This window comes from Alosa pseudoharengus, unplaced genomic scaffold, assembly GCF_046254945.1.
Source record: "Alosa pseudoharengus isolate Yale_2024_CS ecotype anadromous, Long Island Sound unplaced genomic scaffold, YU_APseudo_1.1 YU_APseudo_1.1_scf_10, whole genome shotgun sequence".
Taxonomy (NCBI): domain Eukaryota; kingdom Metazoa; phylum Chordata; class Actinopteri; order Clupeiformes; family Clupeidae; genus Alosa; species Alosa pseudoharengus.
Window position 1 is genome coordinate 40,605,834 of NW_027468565.1, and position 18,070 is coordinate 40,623,903.

General features: G+C 44.8%; 1 protein-coding gene across 1 annotated transcript in view; it reads left to right on the forward strand.

Annotated features, from left to right (window-relative positions):
- Window positions 1–18,070, forward strand: part of cntn1a (contactin 1a) — a 95,462-nt gene that overhangs the window by 57,459 nt on the left and 19,933 nt on the right. Inside the window, exons 4-8 of the mRNA XM_076302432.1 lie at window positions 7,829–7,955; window positions 10,461–10,642; window positions 11,175–11,270; window positions 13,591–13,797; window positions 17,883–17,982. Coding sequence (XP_076158547.1) covers window positions 7,829–7,955; window positions 10,461–10,642; window positions 11,175–11,270; window positions 13,591–13,797; window positions 17,883–17,982 — 712 coding nt within the window. The remainder of the gene's footprint in view (window positions 1–7,828; window positions 7,956–10,460; window positions 10,643–11,174; window positions 11,271–13,590; window positions 13,798–17,882; window positions 17,983–18,070) is intronic.

Here is an 18,070-nt window from a genome sequence, read left to right on the forward strand (position 1 = left end):
AACATTATGTCTTTGTCTCAATGTTATGTGTGTGTGTGTGTGTGTGTGTGTAAAACATTATGTCTTTGTCTCAATGTTATGTGTTGTCTGTCTGTCTGTATGGTTTTTTTTTTCTTTTTTTTTCTTTCTCCTTATTTACCTAAACTGTTTTAATAATTTGTTTATCTTTATGTCTGGTTATACACCTGGGAACCCTTTACTGCATGGGTGTTCTATAACCAGCTATTAGGTTTAATTAATTAACTTGAGTAGTCAAACATCCTTTTTTCTGGCAAATAATATTATAGTAATGAATTATCTCAAAATCACAAGTTGTAATATTCAGGGAATGCATTCTTCTTCATTTGGAGAGAAAATTAAAGATCTTGATTTTGTAAATATTGTAAATAACTCAGATATATTGATAGCACTTGAAACATGGGCTAAAAAAGGACAGGAAAACTATTATCTACTTAACTACAGAGATATACATATACCCTCTATTAAACACCCCAATATTCAATGTGGCAGGAATTCAGGTGGAATCATAGTTTGGTTCAAAGAGTCATTAACAACATATTGACATTGTAAGAAAAGGACCATCATATATATGGCTTAAACTCTCCAAAGAGCTTACATGCTCCAGCCAAGACACTTATTTATGTACCTTGTACATTCCTCCATATGAGTCACCATATTACTCTGAAGATACATTTGATATCTTAAAAAAGGATATCACTGAATTCCAACCCATTGGGAAAATACTACTTATGGGAGATTTAAATGCACGGACAGGAAACGACCATGATTATGTTGACTCATCTGGCCTAAAATATATTACAACACTCCAACAAAACACTGTGGTGAGCAGACAAAGGCATACTTTTGACTATATGCTTAATAAACATGGCAAGGAACTTCTACAACTTTGTAAAACCCTGGGTCTGTACCTTGTCAATGGCAGAACAAGGGGTGACTCTCTGGGCAAATACACTTACTCCTCATCCCTGGGCAGCAGTGTGGTGGATTATGCTATAACAGACCTAGACCCAAATCAAATCAATTATTTCATGGTGATGCCACAGCTGCCTTTATCGGACCATAGTCACATCACCATTAGTCTAAAAAAGAACCCTAATCTTGAACACCAACAATCTACATCAGCGCTACACCCACTCCCCGTAAGATACATATGGAACAATGACAATCTGGAACAATTTAAAACACAATTAAACTGCATCCAAATAGAAAACATGATCTACTCCTTCCTGTTCACCAAGTAGAAAACATGATCTACTCCTTCCTGTTCACCAAATTCCTTCCTGTTCACCAAACTCCTTCCTGTTCACCAAATTCCTTCCTGTTCACCAAATTCCTTCCTGTTCACCAAATTCGAAAATGATAAAGAAAACCTCAATTTAGCCACTGAAAGATTAACAACAATTTTTTCTACAGTGGCCAAAAGATCTTTAAAGAAAGTAAAATATACTACTAAAAAAAGAAAGAATACTAATGCAAACAAATGGTTTGACAAAGACTGCCGATCACTGCGAAAGGAACTGAGAATATGTTCAAATAAAAAACACACCCAACCCAACAAATCAAGAGATTAGATCACAATATCATAACACCCTTCAGAAATACAAATCCTTACTAAGACACAAAAAAACTAATCATGTAAATACACAATTAAAACAAATTGAAGATGCATTAGATCAAAACACCTTTTGGGATCACTGGAATAACCTCAACAAAACTAAAAAAGAAAACTCCATCCCCCTTGTGGATGGCAGAAAATGGACAGAACATTTTGAAAAATTGTACGAAAAAAATAGTCTAAATCCTGAACAAAAAAACGTAAAATATAAACTGGAAAAACTTGAACAAACAGAAAAGGACAAATTAAATCAATTAGACTCTACAATAACCATGCACGAATTAAAAACAAAGTTAAAATCCCTCAAAAACAAAAAATCATGCGGCACTGACGGAATCTACAATGAAATGTTGAAACACAGCACAACTAAATTAAGAGAGGCAATCTTGAAATTATTCAATATGATTCTGTCATCGGGCCACTTTCCAGATCATTGGAAAGTGAGCCACATTACCCCAATTCATAAAAAAGGCGACAAATTTAATCCAAATAATTACAGAGGTATATCACAAGGCAGCAACCTTGGAAAACTTTTTTGTGGAATTCTAAACAACAGATTAACAAACTTCATTAAAAACAATAATATCCTAAATTCATCCCAGATTGGCTTCTCAGAAAACAATAGAACGACGGATCATATATATACACTTCAAACAATAATTGATGAACATGTAAATAAAATTAAAAAAGGTAAATTATTTGGCTGCTTCATAGATTTCAGCAAAGCGTTTGATTCAATTTGGCACGAGGGACTAATGTTAAAATTAATTAATAGCGGAATTGGGGGGAAAACGTATAATATCATAAAAGACATGTATAACAATAACAAATGCTGCGTAAAAATAAATAATAAAGTAACAGATTTTTTTAACCAGACCAAAGGAGTCCGACAAGGTTGCTGCCTTAGTCCGACTTTATTTAATCTCTATATAAATGATTTGGCCACCAACATAGAAAAAACCTCTTCCCCAGGGCTCAACCTCCTGGGTAGAGAGATAAAATGTCTACTCTTTGCAGATGACCTGCTCGTACTATCACCAACGGCAGAGGGACTGCAAGAAAGCCTTGATATAATAAGCGAATATAGCACAACTTGGGCCCTACCAATCAATCATGAAAAATCAAAAATTATGATCTTCCAAAAAAAACAATCAACATCTAACAATTACCATTTCACAATCGGCAAACAATCAATAGAACAAGTAAAACATTATTGTTATCTAGGATTAATAATCTCATATACTGGAAAATTTGACAAAGCAATCATAGATTTAACAGAAAAGGCAAGAAAAACATATTATATTTTAAGAAAATCTTTAATTAAATACAATCCCCCATTAAAAATATGGTTAAAATGTTTTGATTCTGTAATTAAACCAATCTTATTATATGGAAGTGAGATCTGGGGCATTAAATATAAAAACAATTTGGATACTTGGGACAAAAGCCAGCCCGAAATATTCCATTTAGAGTTCTGCAAAAATGTATTAGGAGTAAACAGGAATTGCCCGAATATGGGTTGTAGAGCTGAATTAGGAAGATTCCCTCTCCTTCTCAATATCCACAAAAGAGCGGCAAAATTCTGGCATCACCTAAAACACAGTGAACCAAGCAGATACCACCACACTGCTGCCCAGCTGAGGGATGGTATCCCAGAGAAGAATCCCCTAGATTACCTTATTGAAAAACATGGCCTAAACAAAACTGACTCAACTATTGCTTCAAAATTAAAACAATTAGAAAAAACTCAAAAGAAAATTACATTAACAATTGGAGGGATAACATTAAACAAATAAGTAAACTCAATGTATTTAAATTAATAAAATCTGATTACAAATTGGCACCATATTTAACTCAAATTCCAAATTATAAACATAGAAAGCTATTGACAAGGTACAGGCTCAGCGACCATAGCCTCGCTATTGAAAAGGGGTGACACAGGCAAACCTGGCTGGCCCCTGAAAAGAGGATGTGTGCTCACTGCAGTGATGTAGTGGAAAATGAACAACATTTTTTAACTGAATGCAAATTATACAAAGTTCTAAGGGAAGAATATTTTACAAAAATCGCAGATATCTGTCCCGAATTTCTTGACACAAACAATGAACAAAAACTATCATTCCTCCTGGGGGAAGTAGACAGTTGTGTCCACCTAGCTGCTGAGTACATCCAATCCTGCCACATCCTGAGAGAACAGCCCATGTTACATGATGAGTAACATAATAATCCATAGTTTTTATTTTATTTTTTTATTTGTTTTCTGTTCATTTAAAAGCCAGGTGTTATTTTCATTATTATTATTATTATTATTATTATTATTATTATTATTATTATTATTTGTATTATTATTATTTGTATTATTATTATTATCTATATTACTATTGTTGTTGTATTGAATGCTTTGGCAACACTGTAAAATTTACATTCATGCCAATAAAGCTTGTTGAATTGAATTGAATTGAAAAGAGAGAGAGAGGGAGGGAGAGAAGAGAGAGAGAGAATAGAGAGAAAAGAGAGAGAGGGATAGAGAAGAGAGGGAGAGGGAGATGGAGGGAGAGAGAAGAGAGAGAGAAGAGAGGGAGAGAGAGAGGGAGGGAGAGAGAGAGAGAGAGAGAGAGGGTGGGAGAGAAGAGAGAGGGAGAGAGAGAAGAGAGAGAGAAAGAGGGGGGTAGGGAGAGCAGGCCCTTTCTCCAGGCAGTGGGCCTGTGCCCAGTGGAACAGCATACTGTACCCTCTGCCATCTGCCCCATTCAATACTGCGTTTGTGGAATCATGGAAATAATAATGACTTCACTGTCAGGCGCGAGATTGCTGCACAGGGGCGCTGTCCTGCCTGCCCTTAAGTTTATTCCCAATTCAAATGTGTCCTGGAACTACGGATGGTGCGTAAACAAATGACATAAAACAAGTCACCTCTGAATCTGACGCATTATCCTCCACTATTAAAGTGATGCTGTTCTCCGTCATGCAGTTGCAGATGTTTTCCAGGGAATACTGTAGGCTGGAAAGCTCCTTTGTCACTGGGTTTCATAGTTTGCTTTAGTCTTAGGATATTAGGCCCGTTCCGGTGCCTTTGACTGGAGTTTCTAAAGGCTGTGGAAGTGACGAGGGAAAGAGTGCACGTGAGGGAAAGAGTGCACATGAGGGAAAGAGTGCACGTGATCTCTCAGTAGAATGGCTTCGTCTTCACACACAGAGATACAGAGCAGGGGAACGCCATGTGGAATACTGTACAAGTGTCAGCTGTTCTTTTCTCTTTCATACACACACACACACACACACACACATCCGCACGCACACACACCCGCACGCACACACACCCGCACACACACACACACACTCACACACACACATCCGCACGCACACACACACATCCGCATACACACACACACACACACACGCACACATGCACACACTGCACACACACACACACACACACACACACATGTACACACACACACACAGACACACACACACATGCACACACACACACACACACACACACACACACACACACACACAAACTCTCACACACACACACACACACACACACACACACACACTCATGCACATATTCAATTTAAGAGAACACTCCACTAGTTTTAAGAGGCACATTTTGCCTCATTGGTTATTCATGGGCTCATATTGTGTTTATGTCTTTGTGTCCTATTCATGCGGGGCTGGCGTTTAGGCGTTTGGGCGTTTAGGCGTTTGGGCGTTTGGTAGGGGTGTAACGGTACACAGAAGTCACGGTTTGGTTCATACCTCGGTTCGGACATCACGGTTCGGTACGAGTTCGGTACAATGGAGGGAAAAGCAAAACAAAAATGCAGAAAGCATTTTTTTTGTACATGTCTCAGGCTGTACCACCTAGTGTCATACAGTCTCTTCCCTGAGTTATCTGCAACAGCCTGAAGTGTGTAAGATGTAGGCTAAACAGTACAATAAGTGCCCAGACTCCATCTGTAACTTGTAAACAAAATAAGACAATCAGCTATAAAACTGAAAATAGGCCTACAGCATCTCTTATTTCTGAAAGTGCAAATTACATAGAAAATTATTTTTAAAAATCCACTTAAGCACGACCTTCAACATCTGTGTTTAGTTGTATATGGAAGGGTCTACAATTTGCCTCAATATTTTTCATTGTGTGTAAAGTAATAATCTAGCCTACTAACTGTGAAAATATCACACTATTTTGCCTTTTTTTTTAAAAACGAAATTGCTCCTTTCATTTCATAAACAGACTACAACTAGAAGTCACGTGACTTTGCCCTTTGACGTTAACTCACCATAGCATGGTTTGTTTATTAGCCTGGTTAGCATTGTCACTTTATTTTACTGTCTATGCACTTAACACTACCAGCTCCTCATGTGAGAAGTTACAAGTTACCCCAACATAAAGGTAATTACCACGCGATTTACATAGCTTTCTGTCCTTACGAAATCATTTAATTTAAGCCATAGGTTTTGGCCCTATTTGTATGTGTATCCAAAGGCTGCTGAAGCGCAGGGGAAGTTTTTTCCCCCTCGTTTCAGTGATTGGTAGCCTACATCATCTGGGTGATGGCTTCGAATATGTGTAGCATTTTTTCCACTCACATACCCAATGCTGAACAACGCCAATCAGAGCTTCCGAGCTAAGGCGAGGCTACAGATTAGCGTTAGGTGTCGCTAAAGAACTCCCGTAACTCTCGCTACTTAACAGTAATTGCGCATGACATGAATTAATCCGCACACAAGTTTTATGTATTTTTATACCGTGTATTCTCCGTGTAAATTCATGCACCGAACCGTGACGCCCGTACCGTTTCGGTTCAATACGAATACATGAACCGTTACACCCCTAGCGTTTGGGCGTTTGGGCTTCCTGTGGCATTGTGTGGGCAGACTGAGAAAAGGGAATTAAAGTAGCGCAGCAGCAGCAATAGCATTCAGATGAAGCCTGCAATTTAGACAGCAGTTGAGTTGCTTTGTATGGGAAGAAGGATCTCTATCTTTCTTTCTCTTTCTCTCTCTCTCTCTCTTTCTCTCTCTCTCTCTCCCCTTGCATTTATTTTACAACATCTGAGTGGAACTTGGTTGTGGAAAGATAACTGTGTCTGGTTTTCAGCAGACATCCAGATCCACAAAGCTAGTCCAAATCCCACTGATTTCATTGCAGCAGCCCGATTTTGGCTGTCAGGATGACAGAGGATGACAGGGCATTCAGTAGTGCGTCTCTGTCCCGTTGTGGCGTTTCTGTTTTCACGCGGGGAAAGCGTTACTCACTGCTATCTGGTGTGACAAGTCGCGCTTATTGCGTCACCCTGGCCTGGGAATAAAATAAGCCAGCAAACGAAGGCATTCACCGATGGTAGTATATGGTAGTCCTGGTGAATATGAAAGACGTATCATCAGTGTTGTCATTCAGTTCTCCCTCAATTTGTTTGCCAAAGCAAACATATAACAAAACAACACAGATACAATATCTGTTTAAAAAATACAAATAAAATAATAATTAACAAAATGCTAATAATTAAAAAGAGAAAATAATAAATGAAACGTAAGATGATACAGTATTACTATACATACTATACTGTCTTGAATTAATCTTGAATTTCCCCTGGGGATCAATAAAGTATCTATCTATCTATCTATCTATCTGTATATTTATCAATGTGCTATCATGGGTATTGATTATTAAAAAAAAGCAAAGCATGTCACAATATGGGTCACCCCCCTCCCTCTCTCCCTTCCTCTCTCTCCCTCTCTCTCTCTCTCCCTCTCCCTCCCTCTCTCTCTCTCTCCCCCTCTCTCTCTTTCTCTCCCTCTCTCTCTCCCTCTCTCTCTCTTCCTCTCCCTCCTTCCCTCTCTCTCCCTCTCCCTCCTTCCCTCTCTCTCCATCTCTCTCCCTCCCTCTCATCCTCTCTCTCTCTCCCTCTCCCTCCTTCCCTCTCTCTCCATCTCTCTCTCTCTCTCCATCTCCCTCCACATCTCCCTCCATCTTTCCCTCTATCTCTCTCTCTCCCTCCCTCTCTCCCTCTCTCTCTCTCTCCCTCCCTCCCTCTCTCCCTCTCTCTCTCCCTCCCTCTCTCTCTCTCTCCCTCTCTCCCTCTCTCCCTCCCTCTCTCTCTCTCTCTCTCTCTCTCTCTCTCTCTCTCTCCCTCCCTCTCTCTCTCTCTCTCTCTCTCCCTCTCTCTCTGGTTCCAGATGAAGCTGCAGGTTATGGGCCTGTGTTTGAGGAGCAGCCTGCAGACACCATCTACCCGGAGGAGTCGCCTGAGGCCAAGATCATCCTGAGCTGCCGAGTGCGGGCCAGTCCACCTGCTACATACAGGTCATCTACTCTCCACTGGCTCCCTGGCTACTGCACCGTCACTCAGGGCCACTGAATCCCCCTCCCTTCCCAACACACAGACACACACACACACACACACACACACACACACACACACACACACACACACACACACACACACACACACACACACACCACACACACACACATACACACACACACACACACACACACACACACACACACACACGTGCACATAAAGATGCTGTCCGATTACGTAGGCATGCATTGCTCACTGTTGCAGTGATGATTAGGGTTCTTAAAATAGCCAAGTTGCTCCTGGGCGGGTGGGGTGGGATGGGGTAGGGTAAGGTGGTGGTGGTGCTGGGTGTGGGAGAGGGGCCTTTAGAAATCTGAGTTGTTATCCTGGAGCCCGAGGCCTGGAACAGTCCGTCACCCTCATCAGCACTCGCTTGCGGTGGTGTGAAACCTCCAGCTCCTGTGTGTTGAGTCAGCTCACCTCTGCAGAACCCAGACACCCTCCAGCACTAGCTCATAAGGTCACCTCAGGCCTGACCTGCTGCTCTCCCCTCCAGCACTAGCTCATGCTCCTTCACCTCATAAGGTCTGCATCTGCATCTCCTCTCATCCTCCTGCATTGTGACGTTCCATCTCTGCAATTCCTGTTTGCCCTTTAAAGTCCCTCAACGTGCATATTGCCCTTTTGACTTGGTACCTAGCTGACCATTTCCTTGTCAGAAGGCACATGCACGTTCTTGTTTATTTTTTACTGTATCAACCGTTCCTGTACTCTCTCTCTGTCTCTGTGTCTCTCTCTCTCTATCTCTGTGTCTCTCTCTCTGTCTCTCTCTCTCTCTCTCTCTCTCTCTCTCTGTCACTGTGTCTCTCTCTGTCTCTCTCTCTCTCTCTCTCTGTGTTGACCCACAGTCATTGCTACATCAGCTGGCTCCACCCTAATGCTGAGACCAGAGAGACAATGCACTACAGTGTCCAATAAAAATCCTCTTTCTTGCCATCCTCCCCTTCCTCATCGTCCCCCACCTCGCATATGCACTCGTCCTCATCCTCTCACATAGTTTCTTCTATCCATTCTCATTCCCACCTTCAACAACCTGTTTGCTCTCTGAATTGGCTTATATTGGTTTTGTCACATCATTTGAAACAAGTGAAATCAATGTTGAGTGATTGTGTTTAATCAATGACATGTGTATGTCTATTTCTATATAATTTTTGCCACTTTACCAGTATGGATGCGTGTGCATTAGAGTGCAGAATGTGTTTTGAGAATGAGAATGTGTTCAAAGTTTTGCAAAAAATTGTAACTGAGATCTACAAATTGCGTTTTACCATGTGAAATGGTTTAAGGTATTGACAACAGACTGAACAATTAGCTTAATGAGTTCAAGCAACTAAAAAATGTCTTCAGCCAATGGGTTTTAGTGTTTTAGCAACTGAGAAAAACTGTAACAGAAAACACCAGGTCTGCATCCATTAGACCCTGTTACGAGTCCATGTCAAAGTAGGGACAATATAACATAAACAAATTCACCAGAGTCCGGTTGTGCGGGAAAAATGTATCAATTTAATGCAAAGGAACAATTTAGAACGAATTACCAAACAAAAAACATGACGATTACAAAGACCAAAAGAAAAACACAAAAAGAAAGACCTCACGCTTACTGTCTAGTTCGGAGGAAGCTTGCCTGACTCCCGACCGAGCGAACACAAGAGAAAGACCTCACGCTTACTGTCTAGTTTGGAGGAAGCTTGCCTGACTCCCGACCGAGCGAACACAAGAGAAAGACCTCACGCTTACTGTCTAGTTTGGAGGAAGCTTGCCTGACTCCCGACCGAGCGAACACAAGAGAAAGACCTCACGCTTACTGTCTAGTTCGGAGGAAGCTTGCCTGACTCCCGACCGAGCGAACACAAAAGAAAGACCTCACGCTTACTGTCTAGTTCGGAGGAAGCTTGCCTGACTCCCGACCGAGCGAACACAAAAGAAAAAGTGATTCTTCCGTGCCACTTCATAACTACACTACCTAACTACCCTAAGAACGTGCTGGAAACCTAAACTAATCGCCGTGAATAAACGTATATAGAAATATATTTACATTTAAAGAACTAAAGCTAAACAATAAAGTTTAACGTTTTAAACTAAAGTAGCGCGCCCAGTATGTCGTCCGCAAGAAGGCCAAGCCGAGAGAGAGAGAGCGGCATCTTGGGATAGGGGCGGTATAAGTACTGGAGGTGATGCCAGCCATTACGCATCATCCGCGTCCACAGCGCAAACACCAAAACTCAGCCTATAGGAGAAACATAAACAAGGGAGAGAGAGCAATACAAGCCCTGTGTAACAGACCCACTCGTAGGCTGAAGTGCCGTGTAGGTTTGGCATGGCGGTATCCAGCACTGCTAAGCCTGGCTCAGGCCACATTCCTAATGAGATTTATCGGTCTCTGGGGCTTTTAATTCCACGTCTCAGCCACCCAGGGGATTTGAAATTGAATCTCATGTTTCCAGGTGGAGGTTTGAGAAGGTAGAGATTGACTTCAAGAAATCAGCCAACAATCACTACAGGCTGGAGGGAGGCAACTTGGTCATCAGCAACCCTGACAAGAGCAAGCACGTGGGGAACTACACCTGCGAGGCCACCAACGACTACGGCACCGTGGTCAGCATGAAGGCCTCCGTCCAGTTCGGCTGTAAGTGACCGTGACGGGGCCAGGACTGCGGTGCGTTACGTAATGACGCATCACGGTCACGGCCCTTTGTGTGTCTGTACGGTGATGTTTTTTCCCTGGCCAGCATTACGCAAACTCTCATTTGAAACTTGAATGCCCTCACCCCTGCCTCTTAATGGAGATTCATTTTTAAAATGTCAGGCACGCTATACGGGATGTTGGTTTTGCTGAACTAAGAGCTTTCTGTCAGAGTGATGATGCTGCACTTCCCACTCAGTGGGCTATATGACTAAAGCCATTATTTTGATCCAAGGACATCAAGGCATGCGAGGCATGTGTGGCCTGTAGTCAAATACAGAGGGGCACAAAGGCAGAGTGGTTGAGTTTGTTAATTGGAGCAGTCTTCCCCTCCTTCATCCTGTCTTCCCCTCCTTCATCCTGTCTTCCCCTCCTTCATCCTGTCTCACTCTCTTCTTTCTTTTCTCTCTCTCCTCCACTCTTCTCTTCCTCCCTTTTGTCCGTCTCTTTTCTTTGCGTCTTGACCCCCCTGTAGTCCTGAACATGTTCTCCACGGAGGAGCGCCAGGCGGTGCAAGTGAACGAGGGATGGGGCGCCGTGCTGCTGTGCGTGCCCCCGCAACACTATCCAGGTGAGGTGGACCGGTCACCACACTGACCCGCGGTCAGCACCACCATGTCAAGGGGAACTCCGCCGATGTTTCACATACTGTAGGTCTCTGTTTGTCGAGGCCACAAAGTGCTGTTGGTACCAAATAAAACGAAGAAAAGAAAATTGGCGCTACCCAGCTCAGCTTGCTGCAGCCAACAGCTAGAGGAGCCAGGCAGCTACAGTGCTGCACTATGGGGGCATCAGCCAGGCAGCTACAGTGTGGGGGCATCAGCCAGGCAGCTACAGTGCTGCACTATGGGGGCATCAGCCAGGCAGATACAGTGCTGCACTATGGGGTCATCAGCCAGGCAGCTACAGTGCTGCACTATGGGGTCATCAGTCAGGCAAATACAGTGCTGCACTATGGGGGCATCAACCAGGCAGCTACAGTGCTGCACTATGGGGGCATCAGCCAGGCAGCTACAGTGTGGGGGCATCAGCCAGGCAGCTACAGTGCAGTGGGGGCATCAGCCAGGCAGCTACAGTGCTGCACTATGGGGGCATCAGCCAGGCAGCTACAGTGTGGGGGCATCAGCCAGGCAGCTACAGTGCAGTGGGGGCATCAGCCAGGCAGATACAGTGCTGCACTATGGGGGCATCAGCCAGGCAGCTACAGTGCAGTGGGGGCATCAGCCAGGCAGATAAACTATGGGGGCATCAGCCAGGCAGCTACAGTGCTGTGGGGGCATCAGCCAGGCAGCTACAGTGCTACACTGTGTTGACATCTTTAACATCATCAACTCACAAAGCAGCACAGTGGCTGCCAGGAGAGCTGCAGTGTTCTAGCCTGATTCTGCTGTTAGACCCATGTAATGTACGCTATATAGAGCTGTGTAATGTACGCTATATAGAGCCGTGTAATGTACGCTATATAGAGCCGTGTAATGTACGCTTTATAGAGCCGTGTAATGTTCGCTATATAGAGCCGTGTAATGTGCGCTATATAGAGCAGTGTAATGTATGCTTTATAGAGCCGTGTAATGTGCGCTATATAGAGCCGTGTAATGTGCGCTTTATAGAGCCGTGTAATGTGCGCTTTATAGAGCCGTGTAATGTACGCTATATAGAACCGTGTAATGTACGCTTTATAGAGCCGTGTAATGTGCGCTATATAGAGCCGTGTAATGTACGCTTTATAGAGCCGTGTAATGTACGCTTTATAGAGCCGTGTAATGTGCGCTTTATAGAGCCGTGTAATGTACGCTTTATAGAGCCGCTTTATAGAGCCGTGTAATGTACGCTTTATAGAGCCGCTTTATAGAGCCGTGTAATGTACGCTTTATAGAGCCATGTAATGTACGCTTTATAAAGCGTGTAATGTACGCTTTATAGAGCCGTGTAATGTACGCTTTATAGACACGTGTAATGTACGCTTTATAGAGCCGTGTAATGTACGCTTTATAGAGCCGTGCAATGTATGCTTTATAGAGCCGCTTTATAGAGCGTGTAATGTGCGCTATATATAGCCGTGTAATGTACGCTATATAGAGCCGTGTAATGTGCGCTTTATAGAGCCGTGTAATGTACGCTTTATAGAGCCGTAAAGAGCCGTGTAATGTACGCTTTATAGAGCCGTGTAATGTGCGCTTTATAGAGCCGTGTAATGTGCGCTTTATAGAGCCGTGTAATGTACGCTTTATAGAGCCGCTTTATAGAGCCGTGTAATGTACGCTTTATAGAGCCGTGTAATGCACGCTTTATAGAGCCGTGTAATGTACGCTTTATAGAGCCGCTTTATAGAGCCGTGTAATGTGCCCTTGAGCAAGGCACCTAACCCCTCACCGCTCCCCGAGCTGCCTGCAACAACAGCGGCGCTCGGGGAGCGGTGAGGGGTTAGGTGCCTTGCTCAAGGGCACTTCAGCCGTGCCTACTGGTCGGGGTTCGAACCGGCAACCCTCCGGTTACAAGTCCGAAACGCTAACCAAGTAGGTCACGGCTGCCCCATAAAGGCCACGACTGCCCCATCGTGTAATGTACGCTTAAGGGTTTTTGTTTTTTCCTGGAAGCAATGGAGAAATTGAATCCAGGAGAAGAGCAGCAGAGAGATGCTTTAGGCAGATGTGGAGGGCAAACACAACACTAAGGCAAATCCCTCTGTCTCTCATTAATGAGGTTTCTATAAATAGCCCATATTATCTCAGTGGAGCCATGCAGACTGTATGGTTCATTATCTGTGTTATTAGGATTTCAAGACATAGGCTGAATCATCATCATGATAAGATGGAGTTAGAACAGAGCAGTTTACAGCTCATTTTCCTACCCAGTTTGAAAGTCTTACTGTCCCCTTCTGTCCCTTGCAGATGACCTGTCCTACCGCTGGATGCTCAACGAGTTTCCTATCTTCATCCCGCCCACTGACCGGCAGTTTGTCTCGCAGACCACCGGCAATCTCTATATCTCCAAAGTGGTGGCGGCCGACAGCGGCAACTACTCCTGCTTCGTGTCCAGTCGCTCTATCGCCAAGAGTGTTTTTAGCAAGTTCATCCCTCTGGTGACTCTGTCTGAACGTTAGTATTTTGCTCTCTGCTGAGACATTTCTCCACGTAAACGTTAGTATTTTGCTCCCTGCTGAGACATTTCTCCATGTAAACGTTAGTATTTTGCTCTCTGTTGAGACATTTCTCCACGTAAACGTTAGTATTTTGCTCTCTGCTGAGACATTTCTCCATGTAAACATTGTTTGTTTGAGTAAAGTGAACTTTCCTAGAGGTAAAGGGCAGGAGTTGTGGGAGAATAGAAGGTCTTGCAGAAATAATATTATGAAGTCCTCATGAAGTGAGACACAAACAAGATGAGACACAAACAAGACCTTGACTTTGCCCTTTTATAGAACCTGCATAGAATTTCTGAGGAGTAATTATTATTATAATTATTATTATTATTATTATTATTATTATTATTATTATCCAGGACCAAACCCAGGGTAAGTGGTGGAAGGCAGTATGATAAGAAAGTTTTTATGGATTCCCTGTCAAGGGGTTAAGAAAAATTCTCTGTCCCAGGAACTGGAGCAGTTGTGCCAAACTAGGGAAGAAATGGATCAAAACAACAAGTTGGGGCATGCATACTGGGTCTATTTTTCAACCTCCAGAGCGGAGTCTTTAGAAAGTCTTTTGTTGACTTATTTATTTATTTCCTGTGGAGTGTGTGTGTGTGTGTGTGTGTGTGTGGCTGGAAACACATGAAGGCAGCTGGGGGTTTCAGAAAGTCCATCAATTATTCTTTGTTTGTGTTCCGGTCCTTTCCTTCTCTCTTTATACACAAACATCCTATTTCACAATAGCCTAGTATAACCACACCAGAAAGTCGCTTTGTGAATAGAGTCTGGCTTTGCTTTATTGGGGATCTATTCGGCGCCTCCTAACAGACATAGATCTCAGATTAATTTTGAAACTATTGGGTCTAAACCTTTAACCAATTGGCATAGGGTTGGGTGACATGGAGGAAGAATATTTGAAATGATGCTCCCAAATGTCACTGATCTAGCTACTGGTCTAGCTACATTTTGCTGATATAGCTACTGGTGTAGCTACATTTCACCTAAATGATTAATTCTAATCACTTAGCCAACCACACTGGTTGCTAATTGGTTGACCTCTCAGATTGGGCAATCGGGCAATTTTGCAAACAGCAGCTCCAAATGATTCCAAATGGTTAATAGTTCCAGAGAAAAGTGAGTCCTGGAGGCCACTGGTTTCCAGATGATTTCAGCTTTCACTGTAACGTTAGCACTTGCACAACCAAAATCAGACACAGAACTAAAACAAACACCAGAAATACAAGTGCACTGGTGCTGCACTTGTAGACATAAACCTACACTGTGCACTAACGCTTCCATACTATAAACCCACACTGCTGTGCACTAACGCTCCCATACTATAAACCCACACTCCTGTGCACTAACGCTTCCATACTATAAACCCACACTGCTGTGCACTAACGCTCCCATACTATAAACCCACACTGCTGTGCACTAACGCTCCCATACTATAAACCCACACACCCACACTGCTGTGCACTAACGCTCCCATACTATAAACCCACACTGCTGTGCACTAACGCTTCCATACTATAAACCCACACTGCTGTGCACTAACGCTCCCATACTATAAACCCACATTGCTGTGCACTAACGCTTCCATACTAGATGGGAGGCATCAGCATGGGGCAGCTCTTTAGGATGTAGACTTGCTGGTCAGCAGAGTGTGCTGGGGGCATGTGGACACATAGGCGTACATGGGGCATGTGGACACATAGGCGGACATGGGGCATGTGGACACATAGGCGTACATGGGGCATGTGGACACATAGGCGTACATGGACTCTGTGTGTTGTCTGGCTAGTGAGGTGTTCAGGCGGGGGTCCTGAGGTCCTGAGGGCTGCATGGGCTCTATTATGGCTGCGTTACTAGACAAGGGAGAGGCTCCCGGCACTGGCGTGGCCCATATTTACAGCTCTCCTTATTCAATCTGAAGGCTGGACGACTGCGCCGGGCAGTGCAGTAAATACTGTCCAGTGAGTGTGTGTGTGTGTGTGTGTGTGTGTGTGTGTGTGTGTGTGTGTGTGTGTGTGTGTGTGTGTGTGTGTGTGTGTGTGTGTGTGTGTGTGTGTGTGTGTGTCAAGGCTGCTTGGCTCAAAGCAGACCTGACATAAAATGGGGGAGACCACACCGTAGCGTTCAATATAAATACATCATTTATTTACATAAATAGAAACGTCAGTATAATGTATAAAAGCAAAGTGTCGTGCAAAGTGTGTCTAGGGGAAATGAATAACCAAAACAAAACGCGACGAAGACGGAGGAGCTCCCAGCACACGAGCGGCCAGGGCTCTCCCCAGCACAGGGCTACACGAGCGGCCAGGGCTCTCCCCATCCAGGCTCTCTCCAGCACAGGGCTACACGAGCGGCCAGGGCTCTCCCCATCCAGGCTCTCTCCAGCACAGGGCTACACGAGCAGCGACGGCTCTCTCCAGCACAGGGCTACACGAGCGGCGAGGGCTCTCCCCAGCACAGGGCTACACGAGCAGCGAGGGCTCTCCCCAGCACAGGGCTACACGAGCGGCGAGGGCTCTCCCCAGCACAGGGCTACACGAGCAGCGAGGGCTCTCCCCAGCACAGGGCTACACGACCAGCGAGGGCTCTCCCCAGCACAGGGCTACACGAGCGGCCAGGGCTCTCCCCAGCACAGGGCTACACGAGCGGCCAGGGCTCTCCCCAGCACAGGGCTACACGAGCGGCCAGGGCTCTCCCCAGCACAGGACTACACGAGCGGCCAGGGCTCTCCCCAGCACAGGGCTACACGAGCGGCCAGGGCTCTCTCCATCCAGGCAAGCCACACATGAGCCATAAGGCCACCTCTCTCCAGGCTCTCCCCATCGGAGCCACACATGAGCCATAAGGCCACCTCTCTCCAAACTCTCCCCATCGGAGCCACACATGAGCCATAAGGCCACCTCTCTCCAAACTCTCCCCATCGGAGCCACACATGAGCCATAAGGCCACCTCTCTCCAGGCTCTCCCCATCGGAGCCACACATGAGCCATAAGGCCACCTCTCTCCAGGCTCTCCCCATCGGAGCCACACATGAGCCATAAGGCCACCTCTCTCCAGGCTCTCCCCATCGGAGCCACACATGAGCCATAAGGCCACCTCTCTCCAGGCTCTCCCCATCGGAGCCACACATGAGCCATAAGGCCACCTCTCTCCAGGCTCTCCCCATCGGAGCCACACATGAGCAATAAGGCCACCTCTCTCCAGGCTCTCCCCATCGGAGCCACACATGAGCAATAAGGCCAAGAGAGCGTCCATGGGAAACCCGGCCTTCTTATAGTCCAGCCCATTAACTATTAGGCTCCACCCCTGCACTCAGCACCCTGCAGGAGACAGACAGGCAACACACAGAATAAAGGGGCGGAGCCCCAAGAACAGTCAACAGGGTCGTAACAGTGTGTGTGTGTATGTGCATGATTGTGGTGGGAGTGTGGGTGCATTCCTTGTTTGTTTGCAATTTGATTGTGTATGTTTGTTGTGTGTGTGTGTGTGTGTGTGTGTGTGTGTGTGGGGCCTGCCCCATGCCCATACTGCAGTTGATTGATGCCATTGGCACCTCTTGGGTCAGGGTGAGTCCACAGCATGGACCTTTGTTTGTTATCTTGATAAGATCACCATATGGGACATTATGCTGAATCTCATGTTATCTTGATAAGATCACCACATGGGACATTATGCTGAATCTCATGTTCTCAGACAGGCTATGCTGTAGATTCTTACATTATTGTCTGTGTGTGTGTATGTGTGTATGTTTGTGTAGGTCTGTCTGTATCTGTTTGTGTGAGATATTTGTGTTCATGATACACCACCTTTACTGTCATACCTCCATGATATTGTTTATAATCTACCGTAACCTCCTCTTGAGCCTGTTGTGACATTGGGCTGTACTCATAGCAGGAGGATGTCACTATAGGCTGTACTCATAGCAGGAGGATGTCACCATAGGCTTCAGCTGGCCATGTCTAATGTGCAGCCAAAAGGAGGATTTGTCCACTAGGTGACTCACTTGTTCTCAGCCTCCCAAATGCTGCCTCCCACCAGGTTCCCCACGCAAGTACCGAGCCGACATCATCGTCATGTTCCCCGAGACAAACGCCTTGGTCGGCCAGAACATCACACTGGAATGCTTCGCCCTGGGAAAGTGAGTTCTGAGATCTCCCTCTTCTGATGACCTGGTCAAATTAATCTTTTGATTGATTAATTGATTGATTGATTGATAAGGTAAACAC